The sequence below is a fragment of the Prosopis cineraria genome, unplaced genomic scaffold (assembly GCF_029017545.1).
Source record: "Prosopis cineraria cultivar Desert tree isolate PC_DT_omini unplaced genomic scaffold, ASM2901754v1 PC9, whole genome shotgun sequence".
Classification (NCBI taxonomy): domain Eukaryota; kingdom Viridiplantae; phylum Streptophyta; class Magnoliopsida; order Fabales; family Fabaceae; genus Prosopis; species Prosopis cineraria.
In genome coordinates this window covers 25,827,432-25,840,725 of record NW_026555340.1, presented here as the reverse complement: position 1 = coordinate 25,840,725, position 13,294 = coordinate 25,827,432, and the positions used below count along the sequence as shown (strand labels likewise).

At 34.0% G+C, this 13,294-nt stretch overlaps 1 protein-coding gene, 1 long non-coding RNA gene and 1 pseudogene across 9 annotated transcripts in view; all 3 read right to left on the bottom strand.

Moving 5' to 3' along the window:
- Positions 1 to 1,891, bottom strand: part of LOC129320175 (uncharacterized) — a 29,686-nt gene extending 27,795 nt beyond the window's left edge. For all 7 annotated transcript variants that reach the window (XR_008595684.1, XR_008595688.1, XR_008595682.1 and 4 more), the window contains exons 1-3: positions 1,416 to 1,891; positions 1,143 to 1,252; positions 866 to 958 (exon numbers count right to left, since the gene is read on the bottom strand). This is a non-coding gene — a long non-coding RNA (uncharacterized LOC129320175). The remainder of the gene's footprint in view (positions 1 to 865; positions 959 to 1,142; positions 1,253 to 1,415) is intronic.
- Positions 1,892 to 4,225: 2,334 nt separating this feature from the next.
- On the bottom strand, positions 4,226 to 8,745 carry LOC129320859 (uncharacterized methyltransferase At2g41040, chloroplastic). Of its 2 annotated transcripts, none has more exons than XM_054966513.1 (8): positions 8,453 to 8,745; positions 7,368 to 7,468; positions 7,118 to 7,258; positions 6,729 to 6,810; positions 6,196 to 6,389; positions 5,945 to 6,056; positions 5,528 to 5,632; positions 4,226 to 4,597 (listed from the first exon to the last, which is right to left on the bottom strand). In XM_054966513.1, the coding sequence occupies exons 1-8, from the start codon at positions 8,627 to 8,629 to the stop codon at positions 4,469 to 4,471; spliced, it is 1,041 nt and encodes a 346-aa protein (XP_054822488.1). In that variant the 5' UTR covers positions 8,630 to 8,745; the 3' UTR covers positions 4,226 to 4,468. The 2 variants fall into 2 exon arrangements, with proteins under 2 accessions (XP_054822488.1, XP_054822489.1); XM_054966514.1 differs by having other exon boundaries at positions 8,462 to 8,745.
- A 622-nt stretch (positions 8,746 to 9,367) lies between these two features.
- LOC129320998 (probable flavin-containing monooxygenase 1) lies at positions 9,368 to 11,879 on the bottom strand (annotated as a pseudogene).
- Between the last annotated feature and the right edge of the window lie 1,415 nt (positions 11,880 to 13,294).

The window sequence follows — 13,294 nt, the reverse complement described above, 5'->3', positions numbered from 1 at the left end:
ATAGAGATGGAAAGCATAAAAGCTGTGTTGAAAGGACAAAAGAAGATAGAGGAAACGTATAGGATTTAAAAAGCTGACAATGGAGTGAAGAATTTGGACAAAAAAGGTAAAAATAAACCATGTTTTGTCACTTTCAAATTTTGATAAAAAAAATAAATTTCAAACTCATTTTGAAATAAATTTGATATTACTACAAAAATGACTATTAGCATGCAAACAAATAGAAATGTTAGAAAAGGAGGTGCAACTGAGAACTCTACAAACATGCCATCTGGAACAGTTTCATCTGATATTTGTTTAAGTTCAAATGAATATGAATGGGGGGTGGGGAATGTGTAGGATTGAAAAAGCCGATGATGGAGTAAAGAATTTAAATAAAAAAAATTAGTAAAAGTAAAGCATGCTTTGCCACTTTCAAATTTCATAACGGACTAAATTTCAGAGTCAGTTTGACATATACTGGCAGAAATAAAGTAACAACAAAGACACAAAGCAACAACAAAGCTCACGTAAACCAAAAGAAAAGCAAGGATCGTTTGGAGGGTACTAGGATCTGGCAGAAAATAAAGTCAGCTCTCTTATTTTGAGAGGAGTTAGGACATAAAACCACACATCAATATAAGTTCCTATAGTTCACTCCCATCCAAGCACAACCCAGTACAAACAAAAAATATGCAAACGGTGTTGAGATAAGGCTATGACGGCTTGGTTTTGGTTTTCCAGATTTTCAAAGATGAAAAATCAAAATATCACCCAAGGAATTTCTGAGATGTTCAAAGATCAAAAAAATGTCACAGATTTTGGTTTTCAAAAACAGTCCAAAGCAAAAAAAAAAAAATCAAATTAGGTATACAAAGAAACCAACCTGAGGAAATCAGCAAAATTCTTGCTGTCTTCTTCGTCAACCCCAATCCTACGCGCCGTGTTCCTTTTTTTTTTATTGTGGGCGTCTGTGTTTCTATCCATGGGAGAGAAAAAGAAGAACCAAAATTCGTCAACGAATTTAAACTAATATTGAAACATCAATTAAAACAACTACTCTGAAGTATAGAAATGCCCATTTCAACTTAAAACATACAGTCGACTTTTTGTGGACCAAGAAAAGAACCCAATGAATGAATCTACAGATTGGAAAAGGGTACCTGAGAGGATCCAGATGAAAGAAACGAGACGAGACGCCATAAACTCCACAAATGGTGGACTGAGAGGACTAAAGCAAATACTTGCAGTGATCTTGATCGAACTTGCAGGTCTGGGGTTATCGAAGCGGCAATCGAAACCAGAGGATGACAATCGGATCGAGTATTAGTGTAAATATTGAATTGATGACGATGATGATTCTTGAATTCAAAAAGGAGATATATTTGAGAATTCGAAAGATAAGGTTTGACAAACGCATAGCAGTTTATGTTTACCTTCTCAAACTCACAAGGGATTAAAGGGCCAACGACATGCACAGGAGCAACCCCGGAGCTACTTTTCCGCCATTGAGAGCCGCCACAGCTTCCTCTTCTATTTCTTCGAACGTGTTGATGAAAATCCCATCAATTTCTAACATGTCCTCCCTGAATTTCCTGGAACGAGAAGCAGAGGAGGGATCAAAGATCTGGGAATTTGCAAATGAATCCCTGGAATCTCCTCAGCATCACCGATAAACGAAACAGGGGCTCCGCCGGCATGTTTATTAGCCGCATCAAGAAAAGACAGGTGTGAGAAGAACGAGAACATTCTGGCCGTAGCGATGAAGTAGATATAACTAGGAACAGCGATCCTCTCAGGGACAGAATCATAAGAGAAATCCCAGCACGAATGTAGTGGGTGTCCAGAGGCAAAGCCGCTCCGCGAAGGTCGGTGCTTTGAAACTACCGTTGGAATTAGGGTTTGCACATGCTCAAAGAATGGCGCTTTGGCTTATTTTTATCTAATGTAATTAAATAATATTTGTTTGCTTAATAATGGCGCTAACGGCTTCTTTTAAGCATAATTATTAATGATACTTTTTATAATGGTACTACTAAAATACATACAATATTTAAATTTTAAATTTTATTAAAAAAGTACATAAAAAGAAAACTTTCTGGGAAAACATATTTTTTATCCCAGAGTTTTTGTCAATTTAAATCAAGATCCCCTTAACTTTTTCTATTAATAAATCCTTTAAAATTAATAAAATTATGGTCAATTTTAATCCATATCTCTGAAAGAAAATATTATGGCACTGATATGACAATGATATCTAATAATACTAAGATTTTTGACCGAAGCTAACTATGATTTCATAAATTGATTCCATAATAATAAAAAAAAATATAACTTTAATCTAACTTTTCACTCGTGTTTTATTATAAATTCATACATTTTTTTTAATAATTTAAATTTTTTTAAATAAAGTGTAAAAATTTAAAATATTAAAAAATAAAAATTTAAAAATTTAAATTATTAAAAAAATGTAAGGACTTACAAGGAAATATAAACAAAATATAAAGATTTAAAATTATATTTTCCTAAAATAAAATTACAAACACCTTAATCAAAGTTGGTAATTAATTCCTCATAATGTAATAAATTAATATTTAAATTTTTATTAAAAAAATATATTTACATTTAACTTATTACCTTACTTTGAACAAGATCATCTCAAACAAAAAAATATGATCCCCTATCAAGGCAAAAGGTTGATCAAAACTCTAGGTCACAAAAATTATGTTTTCATTTTTACAATAGCTGGGATGTTTACGAAGCTAACCACAACACGTTTCGCTCTTTTCATTTATACTCATCAACGTGGCTGAAAAGTGTTGCCAAATAAATTAATTATTTTTCTATTTTTTCAGTTACCATATATTTTTAACACTTTACTTTTCCTATTCTTTCTCCATATTTAGATTATTTTTTTGGGGCAATATAAATGAATTTTTTTCGATTTTAGACAAAAACACCAAATTAATGGAAAAGAGGATCAAGTTAATTTACTTAAACAGCTTTGTTCAAGGGTTTTTTCTGGCTTTTTCATATTAAATTTTTAAAAATGAGTTCCAAATTCTTCTAATATCACTTATAAACTTTTTTTGAGTCAAATGGCAAATCAACCCCAGAACTATAAGTCCATGAATGTCTAAGACCCTAAATTTGTTTAATGTTTTCTTCAACTTTTTAAAATGATCCAATATGACTCATTTTTAACAAAAGTTCATCAGAAAATTATAGAAAATAACTTCAAAAATTGCAAAATCAAAAAAATACCAAAAAAAAAAGATCAAGAAAATTGGAGATCCTCTTACATAATATGTATTTTTTGTCAACTGAAGATTAAAATTAATATTTGTTAACCATTAAAGCCATAATGCACTATTTCCAAAAGTTAAAACAAAATATTTCACCAAAAAAATTTCAGAGTCTCCACCCTTCTAGGCTTATAGTTTGGAGGCAATTTGTCATTTAACCTGGTTTTTTTTTTCAAATATTAATTACAAACTTAGATGGATGTCAAATCCCTAAAGCTCAAAAAATGAAATAATAGATTTGTTTTCAATACTACAAATTAAATCCTGAAAACTCAATCTCAAATCACTTTATAGTCATGATGCAAATTTCGAAAAGTAGAAGTAAAATCTCTATAACTAAATGAATGAATTAGTGTTCCATGTTAAATTAACAAGCCATGCAACTTGATGAATGAACTAACAAGTTTTTTAACCATGTATCTCAAATTAAATTTTGGAAGATGAATTGCATATAACTTTGTAATTAGCTTTGATTTTTAGAAGATTGAAAAAACTTAATTTTGTTCATTAAATTGTAGAGATTTGATAAATATCTTTCAAAATTTAAAAATAGCTATAAAATGATTTGCAATTTAGTTTTCAAATCAAGAACTGTTTAAAAACAGTAAATAGTCTATGTAGTTATTATATATTAGAGTAATCTTGTTTAAGGTAGAATAGGATATTAAATATGGACGCTTCTTTCAACAAAAATTTAAACTTTAGCTCATTACATTGTAGGGACTAACCTCATCCATTAAACCAACCCATTGATATGAAACTGCATGTTCTAAAATAGTGTGCTTTTAGCCGTGGAAAGTACATTTTTGTTAACATAATTTATCATCATATTTGAGATCGGCTCTCAACATATCCATCAGGCATTAACAATTAGCATGGGTCAACAGTCATACTAGAAACATCTATTTTTGACGTCTTGCTAATATGGATGAGGTACTTCATTAGTAAACATAGACATGGATATATGATATGAATATAGATGCTTTTCACCCACAGGGGAACGTGTCCTGTGATTTAAGTTATGATCTTTGCATTTTCTGATTTATCTACAAAATTCCTTCATTCAAAAAAAAAAAAAAACACACACACACACACACACACACAAACACAGAAAATGTACAGCACAGACGATAATAAACTGAAGAAGGGTGAGAGTCCCGGTTTGAAATGGATGAAACCTGGGTTTAAGGTTTCTGAGCAGAAAACATGATAAAAGACTGCTGAATTTTGCGGGAGTAATTGGTGAGACCGCATGATGTGCAAAGGTCTTCTATCTCTTCCTCATTCAAATAGCTATAGCCCTGCAGAATTCTCTGCATCCAACAACACCTTCATGTCATCTTCCATGAAATTTAATAAAAAACCATTAAATTGTACAACCCATTCAAGTCACTCATCAAATGAAACTTGAGGTCCCATCTGGTTGTTGGAAAGAAATGAAATGGAATGGAATGTGTTGATAGGAAATAAAATAGACTAAAATAAAGTCGTAGAGTGATAGAGAGATGAGAGCAATGATGGATCAATGGGAACGGGGATTCATGACCTTATTCATATCAATCCTCATTCCCATTCCTCTATCACACCATGACTTTCATTTTTCTATTATCCTCACCTCTATGAATCTACAACCTTATTTTAGTACATTTTGTTCTCTATCAACTCATTCCATTTCTTTCTAACAACCGAATAATTCCTAAGTATACATTCGAGTTAAGACCCAAGAGAGTGCCTTGGGAGAGATTTATAGGTTTTTTTAATTGATTTTTAAAATATATATATATATATATATTAGTGGTTTCGACACCATATCCTAACATAAAACCTAGATATATTAAATTTACACATCTTTTTCACTTTGTACCTCTTCTTTGATCAAATTTTATCCAATCTAATTGATTCACACTCTCAATTCATATTTGACTCCAAAAGTTTGGATAGGAATGTAGGAGAAATGAAGGCTTTTTAGTTAATAGTCAACCTCCATGTTTCAAAGTTCCTTTACTTCATTTTTTTTGGGGGGAAGGTTTTGTAGGGGATATTAAATCATTTCCTAGTGTCATTTGATTATTTTTTTTATTATCCTTTCCCTCGCTTCTGCCTCCTACCTTCTGAACATCATGATTCATGATCAGGTCTCTCCAAATGATGACCAGATCCACACAGTCTAGTTCAGGGTAAAACGGCGACATTGTGGCCACTATGACAAAGCCATTAAAGATTAAACCATGATAGGAGTGTACCTCTCGGAGAGGCCGTATAATCATGGGAGTTGATGAAGTGTAACGCAGAAAAGTGCTTCCGACAAAAACTCCACCACTTCTCAGTATGCGGGCGATTTCAGCAATCTTAAACAAGTTTAAAATAGCAGTGTCACATATATTTGAATGGTGATGACACAGATTAACAGAAGATGATGCAGAGCACAATTATAGGATTAATTAACTACAATCATATTAAAAGAGGTTAAATTCATGAAGTGAGGAAAAGCGTGCCCCATGATTATTTCTGTTTCAGACATTAAATGAGAAGAAAGAGTGAGAATAGAGGATACAGGGTTTGAGGCGAGGAGCAGTGCGCAAAATAATAGTTCCAAGGTCATATGGAATAGGCAGTAGTGAACATGTCAAACTCACCATACAAAGAAAAACGATACTTACAGCATTGGAGGGAGATGACCAACAATGCAAGGCCGCACCAGCATGCACAGCATCAACAGAACCTGATGAGAAGGGAAGCCTAGAAACATCTGCCCTTACTAGCGCAACATTACTGCCAGCAATCAAATCAAACTAGATTCAGGACAGCTATATTTCCTTACACAATTTTGGACTAAAAAAGGTTAAAAAAGTAGAATTTGAGATTTAGATGTATCTAGTTTGGTTTGAGGCTGAGGACAAGGAAAACATACTTGGTTAAAAGAGTGTCATCTTGCTTAATGAAATTGTAACACTGGCGAAGCATATTTTCAGAAAAATCTAGAGCAATCACACCAGAATAAATTCCAGATTTGGCAAATTTTCGTGAAAATAAACCACTTCCGCAGCTGACATCAACAAGAAGACCACCTTCAGCAGGTTTGAAGTACTCTTGAGCCATTTTGAACTGCACCATAAAGGAATGGCAATAAGCTTAACGTGTTTTACATTATAATAAAACCATAGAGCCTCAAGTGAATCCTAGTTTGGCATAACTCTCGCAGAAACAACAATAACAACAAGCTTTATCTCACTAAATAAGATTGGCTACACCAATTGCATGATGCCTATTGTGCTTTATCAACAACTAAATAACTCCAAATACATGTAATTACTTTCAGGGACAGAGACATGAAAAATGACATTAAACAAGTATCTACATATTCTAAAACATTCTTTTTGTACAAGCCTCACAAATGTTCAAGTATCGACACATCATAGCTATATCATAGGATTGACACAGTACCTCTTCATCACGGCCAGGAAAACCACTTCGATTGAAACTTTGACGCCAGCCTCTTTCATACAAGAATGAAACAAGTGGACTCCTAGTGGATAGGTAGAAACAAAGGAAAAAAAATGAACTTTTCCATGTAATTGAGATATACAAGAACTCTTATTAGATGACAACTATTCATCACAATTCATATATGTTAAAACAAGAATTCGCATGGAAACAAAAATATTTGTCCCCTGAAATAAAAGTTAGAATGTTGGATTGGATCTACAGGAACTGGGTGTGTTTCATGTGACTGTCTGCCCGCAAAGTGAAAACTTGAAGTGAATATATTATGTATTGTGTAAACGATAGTCTTGTGCTTTGAAATTGGAATTAGAATACTAATCTATTTATACCTGAAAAGCTCAGTCCTGACTGGTTGAACTTCGGTGTACTCCCTCAACCCAGCAGTGACAGTTAGATCCAGATACATGTCTTTGCTGGAGTATGATTTATTGCACCTTTTACACTTAAAACCAGACCTGTAGATTGCTGATCTGAAGTTCCACATCCATTAAGTGAATACTATCAGATTGGATTTTCAGATACATGCAGAAATAACTACAGTACCACACATAAATTGGCATTAATTTCTCTTCAGCTTACAGGTTTAGTCCAGAAGGACCTTTTCTTATCAAAGGTTCATAACATACTGGGCAGGCAAAGATTTCAAATTCTTTTGCTCGATCCTGCCGCATATTTATATCCTGAAGGCAGCAAACTCAAATGCTAATATAAGTTGGAGTTAGAAGAGCATGTCCGGTAAGCATGAATCTACAGTTCTTACAAATGGTACAGCTATGTTATCAATTAGAAAAGAAATTAAAAAAGAAGAAGAAGAAGAAGAAGAAGAAGATCTGCCATACTTCTCAAGCAATATACATACTTCCACAAGAGACTTTTAAAAGGAAAAAAGGTCTTTTCTAAGGATGGCATACACTTCGGCGCTGAACAACTGATTACACGTCAACAAAGGAGAAGTAACATTTTCTAATGTCTGATTAACATCCTTCCCTGTACCCTATTTACTCAACAATCTCAAGTTAAGCCAAGGACCATAGTGAACAATGGCTGAAACATCGCAGAGTTCAGCAACAGGTAGGATTAGTCTACAGCTAGATGCACTCTAGTAATTTCAGATACACTTGTGTATTCTCCATTTCTCATGAAACCCATCAATATCCCATTTTCGATGAGACTCGATTATGTCAGCCAGCTTGGGGATTACATCAATTCAACTGCATTATAGGCTTGATTGATTATGGCGGTAAAACATCAGGAGTTCTATTGCCACACCATTTACTAAGCATGACGTTTCAACTCCCAAATGGTTGACTTGGAAATTCTCGTTCCATCATGAATACATCATAATTCGAATTCTACATACAAGAACCTATTTCCAGCAGGTTGAGTGCGGAAATTATCTGTAGCAGATGGCTCCAAGAGTGGAGCAAAGTTTTTCTTTTAAATCAATTATTAGTATTAGCTCAAAAAGAAGCAAAATTACGATTAAACAGATAACACTATTATAATCAAGAACCAATTGAAACCATCGCAATTCCCTAATTCTGTCATGTCAGCATACAAAGATAAGTGTCCATGTTTCACTTTCGATCCTCCAAGTTTCAGAAAGAATCCAAACTCAACAAAATTGTCAGAGTATGAAAGAAAAATTTGAAAATGGGGCACACACGGTATACCGACTCCATAAGAACAGCGGAACTTGCACGGACGGTTGAGGAGGAGGGGGAGCGACGATGGAGAAAATGGAGACAAGGAGGAAATTGGTAATTCAAATGAAGGGAGGGGCCCTTTCGGAGTTCGATTCTGTGGATAGGTTGAAGGAAAAGAGAAGCAGCCATGGCCATGAAAGTTCTTCTTCCTCCGCTTCAGTCTGCAGCTACGCGTCCTAGACTCCTTCACTCACCAAGCGAAAGGTTAAAATCACCGGACACGGGAAGAGACACGAATTGCATTTCCCCACCAAAACAATTGTGTGTTTAGTATCGTAATATAGTTTGTATTTTTTGCCATAAAAAGTTTTATCTTCAATAAAAAGTTATATTATTATATTATTAAAAAATTATTAAATTAGAAAATTAATTTTTCTGTTTTCTTATTTAATTATCATATTAGTGAAGTACTCCTTGCATCTGAACCAAATAACTAATTTTCTTAGTATGAATGAAAATTTTGTTTTGTTAATTAAGTAGAGTCGCACCTTACTTAATTACATTATGGGAAAAGTGCATTAATTACACCACTAACTTCCTCCAATTCTCTTATATTTTGGGACAAACAAGAGTCTAACAATTCTTTTTTAAGACTATATTTTCAAAACTTTGTGGCCATTCAACGTAAAAGTATGTTTCATGTTTCAAAAGACATGGTAATTGAAGTGAAGCATTTTTTTTTCTTAGCATTCAAATGTGGATGTGTATTTTCTTCTGCAAAACACACAGATTGATCTAACTTCAGCTGAAGTTGCAGAAATTGGTTGCAGCCTTATCCGTACTGCTTCTTTATCCTTCATGTATTTAAATTACTTTCGGGAGGTTTAGAAGTACAACACTTGACAAATAACATTTTTTTTTCTCAAGAAAAGTTTGGTGGGAATACATTATAAGTGACGAAAACTTCTAGATAGAACATATGGTTAGTGATGATATCGACCAATATAAAGATCGTATAAATTCTATCATCAGACCAGTTGGGTATTAAGCGAAGCAGATGTTCTAAAATTTAAAACTGCACTCAAGAAATTTTATTATATGAAACAACTTGCAGAAAGTTTTATTCTTCATCAGGAAAACAAAATCTCCGAATTGCTCATTTAGCGGAAAGGCCTACATAATCAGTGGGTCCATAAGGTTGAAAAAGTTCTGCAAAAAGATCTTTCTTTCTTCTGGGATTACATCCCATATCCTTGCAGAGCTGGTCATTATACCAGATATTACAATTGCTGATACATGACTTCCAATAATATCTCCCACCATATAGCTTCATACTGTCTTCCCACATTTTCACTTCCTTCTCCATTTCTCTCACACTAGGCAGTTCAATGCTTCCATCCAGAAAGCTCGCCAGCCACTGGCTCCTAATTTCAAAAGCAGACAGATTTGAGAGTCCCTCTGCAAATCCTATTATTGCTACTTGTGGGATTCTAGCATGAAGTATCTGTCTGTAATGGGCAACATATTCAAAATATTTGGTCAGTTTTGGATTGAATCTATCATTTGTACAACAAATGGCAGGATGGTTCTGGGAAAGATAAATGGCGCAAACCTGTACAAGGGAACTAAGGAGGTAGATGAGGGAGTGATGAAGTTTTGAAAGACTGGAGATTTGAAGATGTTTCTGAGCTTTTGGTCACCCCTGAACCCTGTAGCAAGAATCACTAGATCTGTCTCTGTGGGTTTTGAGTCTCCATCAATGATTAAACCTTCTTTGCAGAATTTGAAGCCCTCTGATCTCTTTATAATGATGCTTCCTTCTTCCACTCTGTCATAAAAATGTTGAGGAAGCATCCCAATCTGACATGAAGAGAATCCTTGAAGAAAGCTGTGATTAGGTACCAATCCTAACTTATCCAGAGGCAGCCTCCATCTTAGGTTTGATTCAACAAACTTTGAGATTGCCCATCTCTGAAAATGCACAGACGAATCATCAACATGAAAATCATTTCTCTGTTTGTGAGTAAATGCATAGGACTCTGAGATGTGTAGGATATACCAATGGGGAGAACAGAGCAGCCACAAGGCTAAGGAAGAAGGATTCACCAGGCTTGTGAACTAAAAGCTCAGAAAAGCGATTGGTACAAGAATGCAAGACTAATTCCCCAAATATTAAAATCTGGGAGAAACCAGTGTGGTGTCCTTTGAACCATTGTGCAAGGCTTCTTGATTCCTGTATAGAAAGCAATTTGACTTTTCAGAGAGGAAGAACTTTTATGTATGTAGGTGATTTGTAGGAAGGCAAGAAGAGAAGGAGTTACCATTTGCAGAAGCACACTCAGCTGCTATATCAAAGGCAGATTTCTGAGAGCCTAGTACTGCAATTCTCTTTGATTTGATCAATTGAGCAGCATCCTCATTGGCCATTGAAGAGAAGTCCATTGAATGCACGACCTGGCCTTTGAACACTTCTGGGCCTTGTCCTGGAGGAAACTCAGGGATGTTTGGCACGCCACTGTATTTTCCAATGCACAGAACCACAAACTCAACCTCACACACCTATGCAAAATATCCAACACTCATATTGGCATTACCGCTCATTTTCCAGATTCAACATAATGAGCAGAACAAGCATGCACGAAAATTGTTAGCACATACTACTAACAGAAATTAAACAAAATTTTAAAACTTATTAACTTTGTCTAAAAATTTAATCATTTTTCAACTTTACATTATTAAATATACATATTTTAATAACATACTTTTTCTTATCAACATTTAAATAGGGGCTAAAAGAAGAAAACTTATGATAAAAAGTCAATAACATGCTTTATAAATAGAGACTAAAAGAAATTCTTCTCTCTCTAGCTTCTAAATAGAACTGAAGAGAGTATATATTTGTGTGTAACAAAGTACCTACCTGAGTGGAAAGACTCTTGGTGTCTTGCACTTGAAGGTGCCATTTTCCCTTAGAGCCAAAGGGCTTGCCAGTTCCACCCCACAAATCCCAAGACTTGACAATTTCTTCAGTATCCTCTCCAACATAGTCAATGTCAATGACTTTGGAGTTGAATCTGATGTAAGATAGGATCCCAAACTTGTGAGCATAGGAATCAAGATACTGCAGAACCTGGAGGCTGCTTGGATAGTCTTGCTTGACAGAAGAAACCCATGGAAAATCAGAGAACCTGTAAGATTCCCTGCTGTTCTGAAGCTTGGTGGACTCAATCGTGTGCCTCCACAGTCCTCCTATGCTATCTTCAGCTTCAAAGACCATTGGATGAAATCCCTTTTCTGCTATGTATTTGCAGGCAAGAAGGCCACTGATTCCTGCTCCTATAATCCCCACTCTTCTCTCCATTCTTAGCTATCTATAATCCCGCTCCTATAATCCCTTCTCTAATTTTAACATGAAAAGAATCCCCCTCCTTTATAATTCTCGTGGGAGGATTACCGTTGTTGTACAGTATTAGTATAAAAAACAGGTCATAAAAAACAATGATGGCCCAGGTTATATAAAAACATTTTAACTCACAAGCCAACCGTATTAATTTTAAAAAAACAGGTCATGAAAATTTGTGTGGGCCCAGGTTACGTAAAAATCTCCCCTCGGTTGTATCCCTTGGCATGTGACCTATTTTTTAAATATTTTTTATAGTAATTTTCTTTATTATTATACACTCCCTCCATTCAAAAATGTAAGACACTTTTAATCAAATCTCACCCTTAATAAAGTAGTTACCTACTTTCAAAGTAACTCTATCTTGTCATATTTATCCTATTAAATACCCTACAATAAATATAAAATCACTATCAATAAGAACATTTTTTAAGAAAAAAGCAATGATTACACAGCAAAAGACTAAAAATATCTTATATTTTTTAATATCCAACTCTTCAAAAAATATCTTACATTTTAAAATTGAGAGAGTATTAAATAAAAATAAAAGATTATAAAGTTTTAATAATAAGGTGGTATGGGACCCACATTGAAAAACAAGTGGTATTGAGTAATTTTAAAAAAATATTCTCTCTGAATTACATTATAGGACATTTTTAGAAGTGTTACTTGATCTAAAATATACGGTATTGAGTAATTTTTATAATTGTATGGATAAGTGTGTTTTAAAAATTTAAATTTTCTACTCATTTTTAGAAATTGAGCTCATTAAAATCTTCTCTCCTCATTATTTAATTGTATTGCAATGAATGGGTATAAAATCTAGTTATATAATGTAAATTGATTACTCAAAACGGTCGATGCAATTCGTTTTGGAATTGTTTCCTGTTACTTTGGGTTATGGTTGTTTTTGTTTAGTATAAAGTAGAGCGCGGGAAGGAGGCTCAGAGAGGCCTGCCAGTTATATTCAAAATGTGTGTGCAGATTTAGTTTGCGTGTCTTAATTGGGTTTGATCTTTGGGAATTTCTGTTTATCATGAATATTTAATTCATTTTTACGTAGAAAGCTGAAGCTAACTTCTAACTTGGACTACTCTTTTTGAGAATAGAAAATGTTTCTTTAATCAGACAACGTAGTGTTGTAGAAGTTAGACCGTTGACTATATCCATCAAGAGGTTGATTTGAAGTTCACTAATTCAATCATATTATTATAAGTTATTATTAAATATAACACTATAAATTATTAACAATGTTGTACCTACGTGATCTAATCTAATTCAAATTAGTCAATGTGACTTTTGCCAAAAAAAAAGGTTATATATTCAAATAAAACAGGAATTTTTCCTCCATTTTTTTCCCTTCTACAATCTTTCTCCACGTCTCACCCACCAAATCCATTTTGGCCTTTTTATACGGTGCGAAAAATGAATGAAAATTTGACATGTGTAAAATTAGTACC

Coding starts and splice junctions, on each gene's coding strand:
- LOC129320859 (XM_054966513.1), bottom strand. CDS start 8,629: ATGGCCATGGCTGCTTCTCTTTTCCTTCAACCTATCCACAGAATCGAA. Junction 7,469..8,452: donor TTATGGAGTCGGTATACCGT/GTGTGCCCCATT, acceptor TGCTGCCTTCAG/GATATAAATATGCGGCAGGA. Junction 7,259..7,367: donor GGTCCTTCTGGACTAAACCT/GTAAGCTGAAGA, acceptor GTGGAACTTCAG/ATCAGCAATCTACAGGTCTG.